The sequence below is a fragment of the Dendropsophus ebraccatus genome, chromosome 7, assembly GCF_027789765.1.
Source record: "Dendropsophus ebraccatus isolate aDenEbr1 chromosome 7, aDenEbr1.pat, whole genome shotgun sequence".
NCBI lineage: Eukaryota > Metazoa > Chordata > Amphibia > Anura > Hylidae > Dendropsophus > Dendropsophus ebraccatus.
In genome coordinates, this window is record NC_091460.1 from 25,137,193 (window position 1) to 25,155,242 (window position 18,050).

At 41.7% G+C, this 18,050-nt stretch overlaps 1 protein-coding gene across 1 annotated transcript; it reads right to left on the reverse strand.

Moving 5' to 3' along the window:
* Nucleotides 1-990: 990 nt before the first annotated feature.
* LOC138796526 (vomeronasal type-2 receptor 26-like) lies at nt 991-14,119 on the reverse strand. The gene is made up of 7 exons (XM_069976133.1): nt 14,049-14,119; nt 11,509-11,800; nt 9,029-9,847; nt 5,050-5,262; nt 2,426-2,549; nt 1,425-2,275; nt 991-1,125 (listed from the first exon to the last, which is right to left on the reverse strand). The coding sequence occupies exons 1-7, from the start codon at nt 14,117-14,119 to the stop codon at nt 991-993; spliced, it is 2,505 nt and encodes an 834-aa protein (XP_069832234.1).
* Nucleotides 14,120-18,050: the final 3,931 nt, after the last annotated feature.

The window sequence follows — 18,050 nt, forward strand, 5'->3', positions numbered from 1 at the left end:
ATTCCCCCCTTATAGATGGCTCCCCCTGTATCCCCCCCTATAGATGGCTCCCCCGTATTCCCCCCTTATAGATGGCTCCCCCGTATTCCCCCCTTATAGATGGCTCCCCCGTATTCCCCCCTTATAGATGGCTCCCCCCTGCACAGCAGATAAAAAAAACAAACACCCAACTCACCTACCAGCGCTCCCCCGTCGCTGCTTCCTCTCCTCTTCTGCCCCCGGCTGATGCGTCGCTCCCTGGGGGATTCTCAGGGAGCGCACACATCCGGAAGCTCAGTGTGCGCCCAGGCCGGGACTTCCGGTACAGGAAACCCCAGCGACGCGCACTGAGGTTCCTGATGCGTGCGCTCCCGGAGAATCCCCCGGGGAGCGACGCATCAGCCGGGGCCGGATTTCCTCTTGCGATCGCAAGCAAGAAAGTGCTTGCGGTCGCAAGAGAAGGGGAAGGGGGCGCGCGCAGGGCCGTCTTACCAATTGGGCATGGGAGGCGGCAGCCTGGGGACCCTTGCGTCCTAGGGGGCCCCTGCCCGCTGTGACAGCGGGCAGGGGCCCCCTAGGACGCAAGGGCCCCCGGGCAGCCGCCTACCATGCCCAATGGGTAAGACGGCCCTGGCTCGGTGGACTGGAGGTGTTCCAGTGTCCCCAGTGCACCAATATCTAATCCCATGAGTGATGCGTCTCCTTCATAATCAAGCCCGGCCGTATTGCCAAGAGGAGGGGATATAGGTGAACTAGGGGTGCTGGGCCCACCTCAATGCATAAGCGATTGTATAAGATAATTCTACTGTATGAGATTGATGTCCACCACCAACACACTGCAAGACAGGGATAAAGTGAGGAGGAGAAGCTAGTGTACCACACCGGCCTGCAACAAAATCCACAGTGCAGTACTGAAACAACCTGTTAGACTGCATTACACCATCATCTGCAGACCTCCTGGTCTACTTTCAGGCTTCTAAGCGATCTTGCACTAGGCTGCAAGCAAATAAGTTAGACTGCAATGAACAAGGATGGGGACATTTCTTCCTGCTGTTGAATGGTGTAAAAGAGAAACCTGCCTGGAGAACTAATGATTTTCTCATTCTGGAATTTGAATAAACAGACTTTCAATCCTTTAACGACTAACTAAAAGAGGGCAAGTGGGAAGGTTAAGACAAGAAACTGTAACACTTTGAAGAAAAGGAACTGTCACACTGTAAAAAACAAAGATCCCATAGAATTTTATTAGCTAATCCGTGCCGTAATCACATCTGTGTTATGACATGTCCTATTTTTTCCTGGTGTGGATTGTGACACAAATCATCTGAATAGAGTCACAGGATTCAACAATTTCTAAAATTGTCCATGGTCACGGGGTGCAGCCTTAGAGTGATTGTCTTAATTTGTCTGGTTAAACCACTTTTTGTATTTAACTCCGGTCTCACCAGTATTATATAACATTTTGGGAAGAATATGCAGCCTAAAATGCCAACACTTGAAGATATTACAGCAAATATTTCGACAAGAACTGTATTCTTCCCAGTAACACTCATATAGGCCGGAATAAAAGCCACCCAGACACTGCACACAACCAGCATGCTGAATGTGATGTTTTTAGCTTCATTAAAACTATCTGGTAAATTTCTGGCCAAGAAAGCAACAATGAAACTAACAGCAGCGAGTAGTCCCATATAGCCCAGGAGTATGGAGAAGGCCAGCATTGACCCTTCATTACACTGGAATATGATCTTGTCTTGATATAAGTGAGTGTTCTGTTCTGGGAATGGAGGAGATGTAGATAACCAGATGATACTGAGTAACACTTGAAGAAATGAGCAGAAGAAGACAACACAGTTTGTAATTTTTACACCAATAAATTTCCTCCAGGAACTTCCCGGTTTGGTGGCTTTGAAGGCCATGTAGACCATGATGGTTTTAGCCAGAATAGAAGAGATGGCTACTGAGAAGATAATCCCAAATGAAGTCTGGCGGAGCATACAGGTGATATGTGTAGGGCGACCCAGGAACAAGAATACACAGAGGAAACTCAACATGATGGAGACCAGTAGGATGAAGCTCAGGGTTTGGTTATTGGCTCTCACCACTGGAGTGTCTCGGAATAGAATGAAGATGGCCAAGATTGTAAATGTTTTGGTGAAACAAAAGACAGAAACTATGGAGACTATGAGAACTGTTGGGTTATTTATGTAAGACAGAAATTCAATAGGTTTCAGGATACACTTATTGAAGTCATTTGGCCATTGATCTTGAGGACATTGGAGGCATGAGACACTGTCTACAAAAAATAAAATAAATTAAATGAAAAAGCTAACATTAAAGCTAAAGCTAATTTTAACGTTTACATTACTCACTCTAAGGTGCAAAAATATTAACAAAAACATTGTCAAAATTACAGTAGAAGATAGTCATATGAATTTTTTTTCACCTGTTCCATTGGTTATTTCTCCCTCTTGACATTTCAAACATTCAAAGCAGCATTTATGTATTCCCGGCTTTAAAGTTCTTTTGTAACCTGGAGGACACTGATCGGAGCAGGTAGAGACTGGGATCTGTTACAAGTAATGGGAAACGGAAGTTACCTTACATAATACGTACGATCATTTTTTTTTTTGCATTTATTTTTCCAGTTCCATATTACCTCCAAGCCTACTGGTGCAACTTGTCTTTGCCTTATTGTTATGTTACTTTAATATAGTTACAATTTAGGCAGAGAAGTCGACCATGACTTTTGTAGAGGTTAATGGTGGCAAAGTCCCATGCTTTGTTTCTTGTTGCAATTCAACACCACTCCTAACATTAAAGAGGTACTCTGGGAAAAAAAAAAACTTTTTTCCCATCCGGAAGTAGGAGATTGTGGAGGGTCCGACCCCTGAACCCTGCGGCGATCTCCGTATTGGACTCCGCTGGCTCTGTTATAAATAGAGGCCCGGGTTGGCTCGTGACCCTCGGCTCTATTCATTCATATGGAGCCATGGAAAGAGCCAAGCACGGCGTATGGTTCAGGGGTCGGACCCCCTCAATCTCCTACTTTTCCTCTATCCCATGTATAGGGGAAAAGTTTTTTTTTTTTTTCCTGGAATACCCCTTTAAATTAATAATCTTTTTACTCCATGACCAAAGTTGCTGTATAACCCTAAACTTTGCTCAATAGTCTAATTCTGTAGATCACAAATCATACAGAGGTTGAAGCTGCGGGACAGCAGCTTTGAACCTGTTCAAATCTTGCCGCTACATTACTAACACAGCCAGGAGTTCCTGATTACGGCCAGCAGCTTCACACTCCCTAGCAACTGCAATGAGTGTGTATGCCTCCTTTGCTCAGAAAAAATGCACAAAAACTGCCTTTTGGCAAAAACTTCCATAGGTGGCAGCAGACTGAATCTGTTGAGCGCCCTAAGTTGGCACCCTAAAAAAAATTCCCGCTTTTCATTGCTCAACTTGTAGTAGGACCTTAGTGAAAACAGAATTAGTCCACTAACTTGTCACCAATGCCCAAATCTTTGGGGGTACAGGCAAATTAAGGTTCAGCACTCTCAGTTACTTTGATGAAATCCAGATGGGTCTTAGAATGTAATGAGGCACTCTTGATGCTGCTCACTGGCTTAACTCTCTAGCTCTCTCAGCTAGGTGGCTTGAACTTGTAGGACTCTTTTGGCATTTTTACAAAGAAGGTGTAGCTCTCTCAGCCACTGAAACTTTTATAAGGAACCCCATTGGCAGTGACTGATGTTCTCTAGGTAATTTAATCTTTGCACATGGAGCTTTGGCTTCATGCATATCCAGAAGGTTACAGAAGAGTGAGCCAGGCTCTACATCTCTACATCATCACTACTGACTTCAGACGATTATAAACTAGATTTTATCTATCAGGTATTGAGTAAGGCTGGACTAAATAAAGAAAATTTTTTACCATACATGCTTATATGTTATGTGTATGTTATATGTAATTTCATGACCCCTGCTTGCTGTCTGATCACTGAATGACACTTTAAGCGGACGTAAAGGCAGTACAGGTTCCCAACAGTGTAAACAACAGGTTTATAGCATATAGTGTGAACCAAAGAAAATCCATGTTATCAGGGTACAGGACTTAGGGGTTTCTCATTCTACAACCATAAGGCAACACAACTAACACACGCCCTTTTGGTAATGTGCAACATGAGTAATCTAACCAGTCTTCAGGTAAATAGCCCCAAACACAGGAAGCTGCAATGCCCTGTGCTTTATGTCACCTTGCCATCATAGGCAGTAAGATATTTTAAAGTCATTTCTTGTAAGTTGGTATTTTTTGTAGGATAGGACCAGACAGACTTACTTTTACTCTTCACACAAATCAGTGACCCAGACCTGTCAATGACCTTGTCCCCTTTTCATCAATTGTCCTTTCTTGCACCATTTTTTTTTTTTTTACAGGAACCCCTGTATGCACCACTGCATATTGGGAATACTTAAAACAATAAAACTGGCACAGTCAAAGTCTTCCAATATAGACAAAAAATCCTTATAATCTGCCTGGACGGCAGCCCCAAAATGAACAAGTAGATAGAGCCAGTAAGAGGTGAAATAGTCCACAGCCCAGGCCATAAACCAACTAGGTACGGATAAGCCACTAGACACAAAACTAGAGAAGTCCAGTAAACACTCCAGGGGTCAAAACCAGGAGAGCAATGTGAGTAAATCAGAGCCACATAGAAAACCAATAAACCAGTTGCTGTAACTACCCAGTTAAATCTCAGGTGTCACTCTGAAGCATTAGGCTGTCTCTGATTGACTCGACACTCTGGTGTTCCTGATAGGCTGCAGGGCTGCTGTATCACTAGGCCCAGCCAGCCTAGCATGCCCCCAGAGGTTGATTGGCTGGCTATCCATGATCCCGCCTCCCATATCATGCGGGAAGTGGCAAGTCTTTGACAGTATCATTGTCATTGTTATGGTTGAGAGAAGTACAGTGTAGGTACAAATACAGTCATGTCAGGAGAGCTGTCCGGTCTTCATCAAAATACACCATACAATGAATACTTATTCATAGGAAGACATGAAATGCGTTACATCTGAATTTTTCCAAATAATTATATGATTGTTGATCATAAGCTGATCTCCCTCTTGTGCTGATGCATTGAATTGTCCAACAGGTCGGTAGAGCAATGCTACTTCAAAAATCCACGCAAAATTATGGATGTAATAAAGAGAAGACAATTCTCCCTTCTCATTAAACTGGACGTCTTCTCCGAGAGGATCTCTTAAATGAATTCTTCTTAGGTGCTAGGAGAAGGAACAATTTAGTACATAGGATTTATGTTGAATTTTATTTCCTGATAGGATATTGAAGAGTATATATATATATATATATATATATATATATATATATATATATATATATAATGCTTCTACAACTTTCAAAGTGTTACCTCAATGATTATGTACTGGAAGTTAGAGAAACAACATTGCGCAATCACATCTGTGATTTAAAAAAAAAAAAGTTGGTTCTTTCCCACAATCACTAGTGGCCTATTAAAAATTTTCTAATGTTACAGGTAACTTTTATGATGAATGAACAAAAACATAGGGAAGTTTAAGAGAAAACCTGCTGAAGGATGCAAAAAAACCCCTACAACCTATAAAATGTGTAAAAAAAAAAAAAAAAAAAAATATATATATACACATATATATATAGTTAATTTTTCAAAGTGACATGTTAAACATTTTGATCGTGGGAGTCTAAATTATACACTTTCCAGCTGTCAATCATCTCTGTCCAGGCAGCCACAAAGACTTCTAATGGAGCTGGCACAATAGAGATCACTGCAAGCTGTGGTGTGAAATACACTCCCAAGCTCTTTATTTTGTTCTACTTATTAGTAGGGGGATAAGCAGAGATACCAACCAACCAACCAATCAAAACTTTTCACATGTCCCTATGGCAGTGTCCATGTAAAGCTGCCCATACTCTTTAGATAGTTGAAAGATATGGAGGTGGGTGACAAACAAGTCTGAAGAGGCGTCAAGAGAGGAACAGAGGGACCTGGAGAGGACAGAAAAGTCTGGAAGGAACAGAGCGGCCTGGAGGGGGAGAGAAGACTCTGGTGAAGAAAAGAGATGCCAGGAAGGGGAAAGAGGGGTCTGGAGGAAGACAGATCCACTTGAAGGGGAACAGAGAGGTCTGGGGAGGATACCGGGGTCTGGAGAGTGACAGAGTTGTTTTAAGGGAAAAAGCTTTCATATAAGCTGTAAACCCTCCTTTTAACTGAGCTTTCTTTAGATTAGCAAGTGAAGAATTAAACCTTAAGGGTTACCCCGGACTGCATATAGGCTCCCATGAACCAAATAAAAATACCCCCAGGAATTAAACAACACACACACCATTTAATTCTTTGCTTGTTTATGGTTGGCCATAGCGTTTATTGATCAACCGTAACTTGGAAACCAATTGGCACGAACGGTGCCTACTCGTACTTCCGAGAGTAGCCACGGTTTTCCACCGGTGGATTCCCACCGTTCACGTCCGCCATGCTCCCTATAGCTCCCTCAGACTGCTGTGACTTAAAACAGATCAAATATATTTAAAAAGGGAGGGAGGGTGGGAAAACTGGCTCCTATAGAGGTCAGTGGGAACTAAAAACTTAACCCACCCCTTACTACTAATAGCTCCAGCACAGTGGTAGAAGCTAGTGCGGCACCCATGCCAGGTTGGTTATCGGGGTAGCTTTGGCGATGTTGTGGCAGCTAGGTGGGTGAGGGTCACTTGGGCACTTGTGGCGTTGTTGCCCCCCCCCACCCCCACCCCAGTTGAACCTTCCACAGGTTTTAGATAGACCATGTATACACTGGTGTGTTGGTGCGAATGAACAGGATAAAATCCGTTTACTTGAAACATCAGTACAATACACAAAAATAGGTTTCCGCTTTAACAACAATAATAGGTACAGACAGGAGAGCAAAGAAGTGTTAAGCTGTGAGCTGAAGAGGGTGAAGTAGTGGACCATCTTAAGGGTCCTGCCCAATGTGCTGTACTCCTGCCTGGGATAGCGTAATTGGGTTAAGTAGAGAAGAAGAAGAGAAGACTTGCACTAATGTTTACTGAACCGCCTAATGCCCTACAGTGTTGAGGTACCCATCTTGTGAGGGTAGTACCAGGCGCCAGGTCCCTGCGCTGGGTTAAGCAGACTTCCCAAAGCTTTCCAGGATAGCCGTGCATTATGAAGTGAAATACATAAGGGCCATTCCATCCAAACTGAACCTTTCGTAACACCCGTAACACCTAGTTTAACCTAGTAAAACTGCAATTTAAACACTAAAGTTATAAATATACATTAAGAGTCTTAATGTATATTTATAACTTTTGTGGTTAAATTGCATTTGTTTTAAATAGCTGTTAAAAAAAAGTTTAACTAGATGTTATAGTTGTTACAAAAGGTTCAGTTTGGATGGAATGGCCCACAGGCTAATTGCAGCTTTGTTCCCCTGGGGTCAGTGCCTAACTGCACCCAGGTCTCTGCCCTGTACTGTGTGGCTAGTATCCCTAGCATGGGCAGAGTGTTCCTCAGAGGACATCCTTTTCCTCTTGAAGGGGTCTAACACTGCATGCTAGTGTCTGCTTGCTGTAAGAACTCTTTGAGTCTTACTCTCTGACTATGCAAAACAAGAGTCTGTGGAGCCTCAGTTGCGAGTCTCAAAATACGGTATAGCTAGATATCTCTAGCCTGTTGCCACGGGGTGCCTCCATGATGGCAAGCCCTTGTCACAATCGCAATACTCGCACCTTGAGTAAGACGTTGACAAAAAGGGGCCACCCTGTTGTTTCCCTATTTGTGTTCCAATGCTCGCAACCGAGTGGTACTTAGGTGGCTATCCTTCAGGGTGGTGTGGTACATTCCCCCCTTCATGGAGGCACCCCGTGGCAACAAGCTAAAGATATCTGGCTATCCTGTGTTTTGAGACTCGCAACCGAGGCTCCACGGACTCTTGTTTTGCATATTTAAATTTTTGGGGGCATCAGTGGAGACTCTAGATTGAGTACTTCATCGGAATTTATTTACTGATCTCCTTGAGTTCAGTGATTACTGTGTTTTGTTTACTCTCTGACTAAAACTAGACTAATCTAGAGAACTCCTCCCACCAGAAACTAGACTCCTTTTCTAGGGGCATACTAAGCTTTCCTGTGATTGGTCAGGTTTGTGTGTATGAGAGAAGCGATGGGACAGGGCAGAAAAAGGAGGAAAAACACCTACAACTGGACAAGAGAATAACACAAGTGACAACAGACAATGGGCCCAGTACTTTTTCTCAGCTGTGCACAGAATAGGTTAAAGCAAAAGCACAGGAGTGACACTTAGTGGGGAAACACAGAATACACCTAGACCATTTCCCACTCTGTGAACCTAAGAGAAAACTTTACACAGGTGCATAAGAAACTTAGTGCAGCATCATGTGCTGGGGCACTACACCCACAGCTCTCATTGGCCCAAAACCGTGGGAACCCCAGAGATAGGCTAGAACACGGACCAGGAAGGAGGAACATATATACACAAATTTTAACCCATTTCTGGTGGCATAAGAATACAGGGACACTTAATCTCCTTGGAGACTGCCATACACTGTCAGTTTGCACCCTGCTTATACAGTCGGGTGCCCTTCATACTTGCTGCTGCATTAAACTAAACAAGTCATATGCCCCACACAAATACACACTTTTCCCCTGGAAGATCTGACACTTATGTACACTACTTTTATTATGGATCTATCTATCTATCTATCTATCTATCTATCTATCTATCTATCTATCTATCTATCTATCGATCTATAAATTTGTGTCAAGAAGTTGTGCCTTCCACAATTTACCTACCAGTGAAAACAATACAAAACACAACGCTTGAATAAAATATTAACAAAAAAAAAATAAAAGTTAAAAAGAACTAGGTGAATAAATTTTTCTTATCCCTGAACGACACATAAATTTCATATACATATATATATATATATATATATATATATATATTTTTTTTTTTTTATTTTTTTTTTTTTTTTTTACCTTTTTCATAAGTGTATGCATTTCTTTGTATTCATCTTTAGTATTTTTGGACATATGTAATTGGATCTCATGTAGAGAATGGGCCATGGCATAGACAGATTTATACACTAGATAAGTGACTCCAAAATTATCAGTGTTATAGAGATTGGCTCCAAGTTTCCTTAATTTTATAGTTCTGTTGCATTCGTGAAGCTGATGAAATTGCAGAATCTTATTAATATTTGGATCTGAGGTTAAACAATGAAAGTTATAGGCTAATATGTATTCCACTAAAATGTCATGTGGACGGTTTATTGGGCTGATATCTTCTAAGAATCTTTTTAAATCTGGCATCTCTTTAGGAGGAGGAGAAAACATCAGACTCCCATGAAATGTTGGTTTTCTGGTTTTGGGTAATAACATGTGAGAATTCCATCCCGCTGGTATAATGAATGTCTTCTCATGAGCTTTACTAGATTTTAATTCAATAAAGAGTCCAAAACAAATAGAAAATCTTCCGCAGATTACAATGACTTGTGAAGTTGAGTTGTTAAGGAGCCAAAAGTTTTTATAAAAATTTAGACTTTTTTCCTTTTCATCATAAATTTTAATGATATACTCTATACAGATATCATATTTAGCCGCCATTGTCTTTAGGTCCACACTCTGCTTTTCTCCCACTTCATCATCAGATGTAATAACACCGATCCACGTCCAGTTATAATGTCTGAGTACCTGAACAATTGCCTGGAGTTGGGTTGAATAATTGGGAAGTGCTTGGAAGAAGGATGGAAAGAGTTTTACATTGCTGAGTATAGGGTCCACCACACCATAACTGATCTGATAATACAGGAACAATATAGGAACATAATGGTTATTATTTCCCCTTAAATCCCCTTAAAGTGTACCTGTCGTTATAACTTTTAAAATCTAAATCAACAGTAGATGTAATATAAAGCAAGTTTGCAATTTACATTCATTATTTTTGTTGTTGTTATCATACTGTAAAACAAACCTGAACTTACCAGAAATCCAGGTCCCCTGAAGGCAGATTTTCTGACTTGTGCTGGTAGTAAAAAAAAACTGACTAAACACAGGAATTCCAGCCCGTGTAGACAGTTTTCTGACTGTTCCCTGTTTTTGTTTTTTTTTTTAGAAAAAAAAACTGCAAGAAAACAGGAAGTGCTGTGTTTTCCATGATAACTAAAAAAATAAATAAATAATGAATGTAAATTGCAAACTTGCTTTACATCTCATCTATTAATGATTTCGATTTTATAAGTTATAACAACAGATACACTTTAAGCTCTTTCCTGATTTGTCTTCTGCTTCTGGAGTTTTATTATTATTTATTTATAAAGCACCCTTAATTCCAGAGGCAAATAATGTGACAGATTTTTAAACAAAGTTTTTATCTTAAAGGGGTTGTCTGGCATAAATTCATAATCTGTTCTCTCATGCTGCCAGGACTGTGAAGAACATAGTGGTATACTTACCTGTTCCACTCCTCAACAGGTGACAGTTCCCAGGCCACCCACTGTCCACTATTTGCCCAGGAAATGGCTGTTTAGCATAGAGAGTATACTGCTGTCTATGCTGATCACCCATTACCAGTGGGAATGGCACGTCAAGAGACGTTTTGAAAATAGTGACAGCGGCAGCTGCAAAGGAGCGAAAAAGGTAAGTACACCACACTGTTATTTCCCCAGCAGTCTCAGCAGCATCACAGATTTTGAGTTTAAAGGGGCTGGACAACCCCTTTAAACATATATATTTTTAAAATGCTCAGTTCTACTATCTTTATTGTAAAAATAATCCTGAAATCTTGCAGTTTTTTTTCTCAACACTAGGTCAAAAGCTAATCTGAGGCTGTAAAGTGATCTGCACAGAATTATAGCATTATATGTGAATCTTTGCAAAATGATAATATATTAAAGGGGTTGGCCACTTTATAGTAAAATAGTTCAGTTTACAGTATTAGTAAGTGTACTCACTGTATATACTGGCAGCAGCTCCCTGTGTACTCACTGTATATACTGACAGCAGCTTCCTGTGTACCCTACAGAGCTAAAATCAGACTCCCCTCCTCCAGGTTGTGCTGTCCTGCTCTGTTTCTGTCCATTAGATTGCCAACACGGAGGAGCATGTGACCATGCCCCACCCCCTGTGTCCTCTTTAGAAATATATATGGTCAGTGGTGGACACTGGGGGGTGGGGCAAGGGCACATGCTCCACCATGTCAGCCATTTTATAGACAGAAACATCACAGAGCAGGGCAGCCCAGTCTGGAGAAGGGGAGTCTGATTTTAGCTCTATGAGGTAAACAGGGAGCTGTTGTCAATATATACAGTGAGTACACTTACTAATACTGTATACTGAGCAATTTTACTATAAAGTGGCCAACCCCTTTAATGATAATATATTAAAAATATTGTATAGAACACCTAAAGAAGTTAATAGAATAAAGTGCTGTAGGATATTGCTGTAGTAATACGACTCACCTGTGAGTATCCAAAAATGCTTAATATTTGTGCCAAGTGTAATGATATATCTGGATTCATATCTCCGATAATACCGACCAGGTTTTTCAACTTCTCACAATTGTAATTAGGAATTGTGTCTCCGAAACCAGAGAGAATCTGTAGAACATTGTCTATGGCATTATTCACATTGTTACAGGAGTCATACACATGGTATCCCAGGGTCGTATTCGGTAAAATATCCGGGTTCTTGTTAATCTCATCAATGGCAAAAATAAAGGCCATGAGATATCTGTAGAATCGAAGAATGGGACTGAAGAAAGCAAAATGTTACTCTTAAGACAAAACTTAATGGTTCATACAACGAAAACTTCAATCTGCAATCATTGCACTGATTTGCTATATCAAGATTATATTGAGATCAATTTAAATGATAATGTTACAGTTAAAACCTTTGTCTACATTAGCTCAAAGTGAACGTTACATCAGGTACATTGTTTTAAGATTTTTACACCAATAGACTTGTCCCAAGCTAGAATGCCTGTGCCGCAGTTTTTTTTTTTAATGGTACCCGGTATGGCGCCGGTCTATTCTCGAGCACCGACTAGGCCTGAAGCACTGGAGGCAGGCCCGTCTGCCCCCAATGTGATGGTTGGCCCTCTCCTCTATGACCTGGCTCTTTTTATTCTAATGGAGCTGCGTCACAGAGGTGAGTGGGTTTTGTCACACTCTAGTGCTTAAGGCCAGGCCGGTGCCTGGGAATAGACCAGCGCCATGCACAGGAATTGGGCTGTGGTTAAAAAAAAAAGACTGCAACACCGGGCATCTTCACACCAGCCTCAGTCTGGATATTTCTAGCCTATCCAGAGGGCAGTTAATCATTAGGGTGTCAGTTATCGGGTGTAATTTTAGTAAGGAGACAAAGCAGTGTTACCACTACACTAAGTACAAGCCAACTGCATGTAACTCTGTTCTTAATGTAATGTGGATCTTGGACAGCTGATCTGTAGGGTGCCTGATGTAAGCACCATGTCAATCTGCTGTTGATAACCTATCTTGCGGATAGGCCATAATTTTTTTTCTGAAAAACCTCTGCAAGGGTTCATAAACACAGAGGGTGTCATTTACTCAATGTCTAGTCAAGCAATCTCCATGTGTTGCAGTAAGATGTACCAATATCTGGTTCCATTGAAGTGCTTAAAAATTCTATAGACACCTGTAGAACTACAGTATTAGGCTATGTTCACACAACGTAAAACTATGGCCGTATTTCTCGCCGCAGAACTATGGCCGTAGTTTTGCGTTGTGGAACAATGCCTTATTTGCAATGGGATCCCGGCCGGAGCGTACACACATCGTATACGCTCCGGCCGGGATCCTATATGGCGCCGGAAAAAACTGACAGGTCAGTTTTCTGTGGCCGGAATTCAGTGAATTCCAGCCGCAAAAAGACCTGTCAGTTCACACAGTGAAGCGAGCGGCTCCGGTACTCCGGTACTACCAATGTATGGTACTACTAATGTGGTATCCATGTGGTGGTACCAAGCATTGGTTGTGTGGTGAGCACATTCTTGTACTTTTGACTTGTAATTTCTTTGTATGATTAACAGAAAAAATCATTAATATATGCAGGTAATGTAGAGAGCTTTCACATCTGTATACCACCTGTACAGCCATCAGCATGACCCCTATAACTAATGCTAGGTTAACAAAATTTTAGTTTATAAAAAAAAAATATATATATATATATATAAAAATTATCACAACAGATCTGTCTGAATCAAACATAACCCGAACCGAAAAAATATTTCAAATTAAATGTACTTACATGGCACAATATGATGAATTGTAAGTCAGATGACGGCTCTTAGATTGTGCGTAATAACTCACCGCAAACATCCCCCCAATGATCAGGTCTCCATCCTGGACATATCTGGCATTAAATAAAGTCTGTTTTTTCTTCATATAACATTGTGGATCGCTGCTTATAGATTGGCACTGAGATGGTGAGATCATTGAGAAACATAATATTATAATACAGATCATTCCTGGATTATAAAGTATAATCTTCAATAAAAAGATCAGACGCAGATCATCCCTCAGCCTGGATGCAGCTGATGTGATGTGAAGCCTTCAGCCTTGTACAGTCTTATATAGTCTGAGCAGTGTAAGAGACTCAATTATCTATAGAATCCCTTCTTTAGTTGCTTCACCGTTTAGTTATTTATTGTAATTTAATATTTTTTTGCTAAAAGTGACGGCTCGTACGAGAGATTAACCGTTCAATGTGATGAATTCTCGTCATGTAATTGTGCTGTATCGTATATTATCTCGTCCTCCCTTCCTTATATCACCATTCTTTGGGATGTAACTACTAATAGTTTTACTTTCGGTCATTACGCTGAACTCTCTTACCTTTTAAATATTTTACATCATTTTTGTGAGGGGTTTGTCCAATCAGATTTATCATAGTATGTACCATTACCTTATCACCCTGATAATTTCAGGCAAATCATGACGTATAGGAGCAAGGTCAGGACAAGGTGTACATGTTCAGTTACATTTTCTGGGCAGGACACAAGGCAGGGTAGAATGCATCTCCTCTTAGATGCACTTTTCCTGGGTTGGGCATTCTGTACCCTTGTGCAGTGAATGTAACCAAGCAATGAGTTATACAGTGTATGCCTGCCGCTCAATGCACAGGAGAAATAAAAAAGTCAAATTGTCTGTCGAATCCATCTCAACAATCAATTTAATGTTCCCAAAATAGATATCACCCAGGTCTACATTATTGTCCCATGTAAAAGGGACTTAAAGGGGTTATCCAGCGCTACAAAAACATGGCCACTTTCCCCCTACTGTTGTCTCCAGTTTGGGTGAGGTTTTGAAACTCAGTTCCATTGAAGTAAATGGAGCTTAATTGCAAACTGCACCTGAACTGGAGACAACAGTAGGGGGAAAAGTGGCCATGTTTTTGTAGCGCTGGATAACCCCTTTAAGGTTGCAGCCAGTGATTGGCTGAGCTCAGCAGTTCCTTTAGGGATGAGACATCAGAAAGAAACTAGGAAGTAGGAGATAAGCGGAGACTAGGAGCATGGGAGTGGCAGCTAGCGATGAGTGACTCGCTTATCTAAACAAAGGGAAGCAACTCATTTGATCAGTGCTCTCCTCATTATGCTGCCGGCCTTTCTGCGCTTCTCCCCCCTCTGCCTTTCCACTCCGGGGAAAAGCTGGATCCAATTCTGGGTAACTGTGAGAGGTTTACCAGGATTGAATCCAGCTTTTCCCTGGGAGGAGTGGCAGGGAGCAGAGAAGCACTGAAAGTCCAACGACTTCATAAGCCGAGCGCAGATCAAACAAAGCACTTTGCTTTGTTTAGATAAGCCATTCGCTCATCTCCGGGGCTTATATAGCCCTCTGCCGGATCACTATGGATTGACTTGTGTAGCCATTCAGTTCTGTACAGCTTTCTCCATCTTTCTATATGACACCGAACTGTGTGATGGGACAGAAGAAGAAACTAAATGCCATTTGCATCTCTATCCAGCTTCCTGCTACAAAAGCTCCTAAAACCATAGCTAACAAGCACAAGAGGTTAAAGACCAAGACATCTGCATGCCCTCTGATGATATTTGTATGTACTGTATTTGTTGTATATTTGTGTGTGTATGTGGAGCAGACTAACTCATTTTCCTGGAACCAGTCCATGACTATACCATTTTTGTGACCCTATACCACGGATTTAAGGCAGCTCTCCGGCATAAGCGCTTGAGACGCACCAGGAGAGCGCCAGGAGCACTCCTGAACACACTGCCTTACTGCAACGTTGAAAAAGACCCTGGAAGGGTCGAAACGTCATCAGTCGCCCAACAAAACTAATAATTCTATATTCACCAGTGTGGTGATAAATGTTGTATACATACCTGGTCTATTCCTTTGCACGTTGTAAATAAACTGTTAGGGTACAAAACCACACACCGTATACGCAGCAGATACGCAACAAATACGCAGCAGATTTGATGGTTTAGATTTGATGCTGTGTTCAGTTATTCAGATCTAATCTGCTGCGTATTTGTTGCGTATTTGCTGCGTATGGCAACAGTAAATATGCTGCGTATACGGTGTGTGGGTTTATACCCTTAAACAATTTTGCATGAAAAGAGTGCTACGGAGTCTTCTTTTACTATATAGTTAAAATCAGCCAACCTGGAGACTATGCATTATTGTTCAGCAGTGACTTTACTGGAACATCAGGCACAACAGTTTACAGTTTTATTTTTTATATATGGAGTACTTTCAAAATGACAACTTGCCAGAGATCACTTAAAGAAGCAGTTCACTTTTTTTTTTTTTTGCCCCCCCGGGTAGCCGCTGTCATGTATACTTACATAAGATGATCGGTGTCCCGTTCCCGTCGGTCAGTTCCGTCCCGCGGTGCCGTTCACATCGGGCGCGCGCTCACTTCCGCCGGCTGCTGCGAGTCCTCTTCTCTGCCCAGTGATTATACGCCGGAAGTCACTCGCTTCCATGCATTCTCTATGGAAGCGCGTGACTTCCGGCGTTCAAATGACAAGGGAGAGAAGAGGAGTCACAGCGCCGGCGGAAGTGAGCGCGCGCCCGATGTGAACGGCACCGCGGGACGGAACTGACCGACGGGAACGGGACACCGATCATCTTATGTAAGTATACATGACAGCGGCTACACGGGGGGGCAAAAAAAAAAAAAAGTGAACTGCTTCTTTAAGATGGGTCAATAAGTGCAATTTTTTTTTATCTCAAATATAACACATATACCTAATATGCGATATAACAGCATCATAGGTGAATATTCACAAATATTGTGCAATAGAAAAACATATCAAAATAAAGATAAACATAAGTTAAAATGTGTTTGTGCCCAATAGGAAATTCGCTTTAAGTCATTGATATGGCACTTGTAATAAGAACTTCATTCTAGTAATCAGCCTTCATTAGGGTACAGAGTATACCGTTAACTTTTAAGAGTCTCTTGACACAGGGTTCTTATTAAAGTTTTTCTATAAACATCTGTAAATCAACATCTGGTGACTGACATAGTGGTGACGAGAAAACATAAGATTTCTGCCACTTGAAATCTGTACAGTGTCCTTTGAGTAAGAAATATCTTTTTGTAGATTGAGGACCTTTAGCACAAAGCAAGTAGTGTCTATTAGAGTATTCACATAAAATAGTCACCAAACATCATCCTACAGAGTTCACTGTTATCACTCCATGATAACACACGCGGCAGGTGGATGTTAGAGACCTTGCACTCCTGCACTGTTTTTTTTCAGGATGCCCCACAAATTCTCACTAGGGTTTAGATCTGGAAGCATGCTTAGCCAGTTCAGCACCTTTACCTATGGTTTCTTTAGCAAGGCAGTGGTTATCTTTGAGTTGTGTTTAGGGTGGTTTTCAAAAGAGATGACCGAGCATTAAAATACTTGAGTGCTCATTACTAGAGTTAAGTATAGAGATGAGCGAACCTGGAGCACGCTCGAGTCGATCCGAACCCAAACTTTCGGCATTTGATTAGTGGTGGCTGCTAAGTTGGATAAAGCCATAAGGCTATGTGGAAATCATGGATATAGTCATTGGCTGTATCCATATTTACCAGACAACCTTAGAGCTTTATCCAAGTTCAGCAGCCCCAGCTAATCAAATCGGATCGACTCGAACCGAACCCGGTTCGCTCATCTCTAGTTAAGTATTTTCCAATGCTCTAGTGGTGGGGTGCACTGCAAATGTGTGACTGGAGTATTTAACCAGGTGCCACCCATGTGTCAGTTAATATAAACAAGTAAACCTTCTGGGGGGGGGGGTCAGACTTAGCTTTGGAGGTGGTGGTGAGTGTGTGTATGTGTGTGAGGGGGTTGGGAGTGAGGAAAGTATACTTGTGGCTTCAATCTTCTGTCTGTCCTCACTATCACCGCTTAACCAGTCAGACACTGCTGCAGACACTGATTAGCTAAGTGGTAAGTATACTTTCTCCGCTCACCCCCGTCGTTAAGTTTAAAGTATACCTTTGACGATTGACTTTTCCGGATCAGCGGCAAGATCCTCTGCTAACTTAGGAGATCAGGTCTCCATGGCTATGGAGATGCAGTCAGATGATAATGCATTATCGCGTGAATGCATCTCCGTATCCATGGAGACACGATCTTTCAATTAGCATAGGATCTCGCCAGTGATCCAGAAGTGCTGACCATCACAAGCACACTTTAAGGCTGTGGAAAACCATTAAGCCTTTCCACAGCCTTAAAGATTGTTTAAAGGGAAGCGGGAAGAGCCGGGGGAGGCATGGGTAGCTGCTTAGCTGATCGCTAGATCGTCCGGGCAGCCCATAAAAGATAGCAGTGGTCTGCTGCCACCGCTCCTTTTCCACGGAACAATGGCAGCTGAATGCTATCTTAGTCTTTTGTCTTTCAACATGTTGAAGGCAACAACAGATAACGATCAGCTGACATCATTTATGTAGGCTGATTGTTGTCTTCTATTACACAAGACGATTATCATCCTTAACTGTCGATATCGGACGATCTCAG

Excerpts from the sequence above, each read along its gene's own strand:
- LOC138796526 (XM_069976133.1), bottom strand. The coding sequence starts at position 14,119 with ATGCCCAACCCAGGAAAAGTGCATCTAAGAGGAGATGCATTCTACCCT. Across the intron at positions 11,801-14,048 it reads TTGTGTCCTGCCCAGAAAAT|TCCCATTCTTCGATTCTACA; the intron begins GTAACTGAACAT and ends TGCTTTCTTCAG. Across the intron at positions 2,550-5,049 it reads TTATTTGGAAAAATTCAGAT|ATCCCAGTCTCTACCTGCTC; the intron begins GTAACGCATTTC and ends TACTTGTAACAG.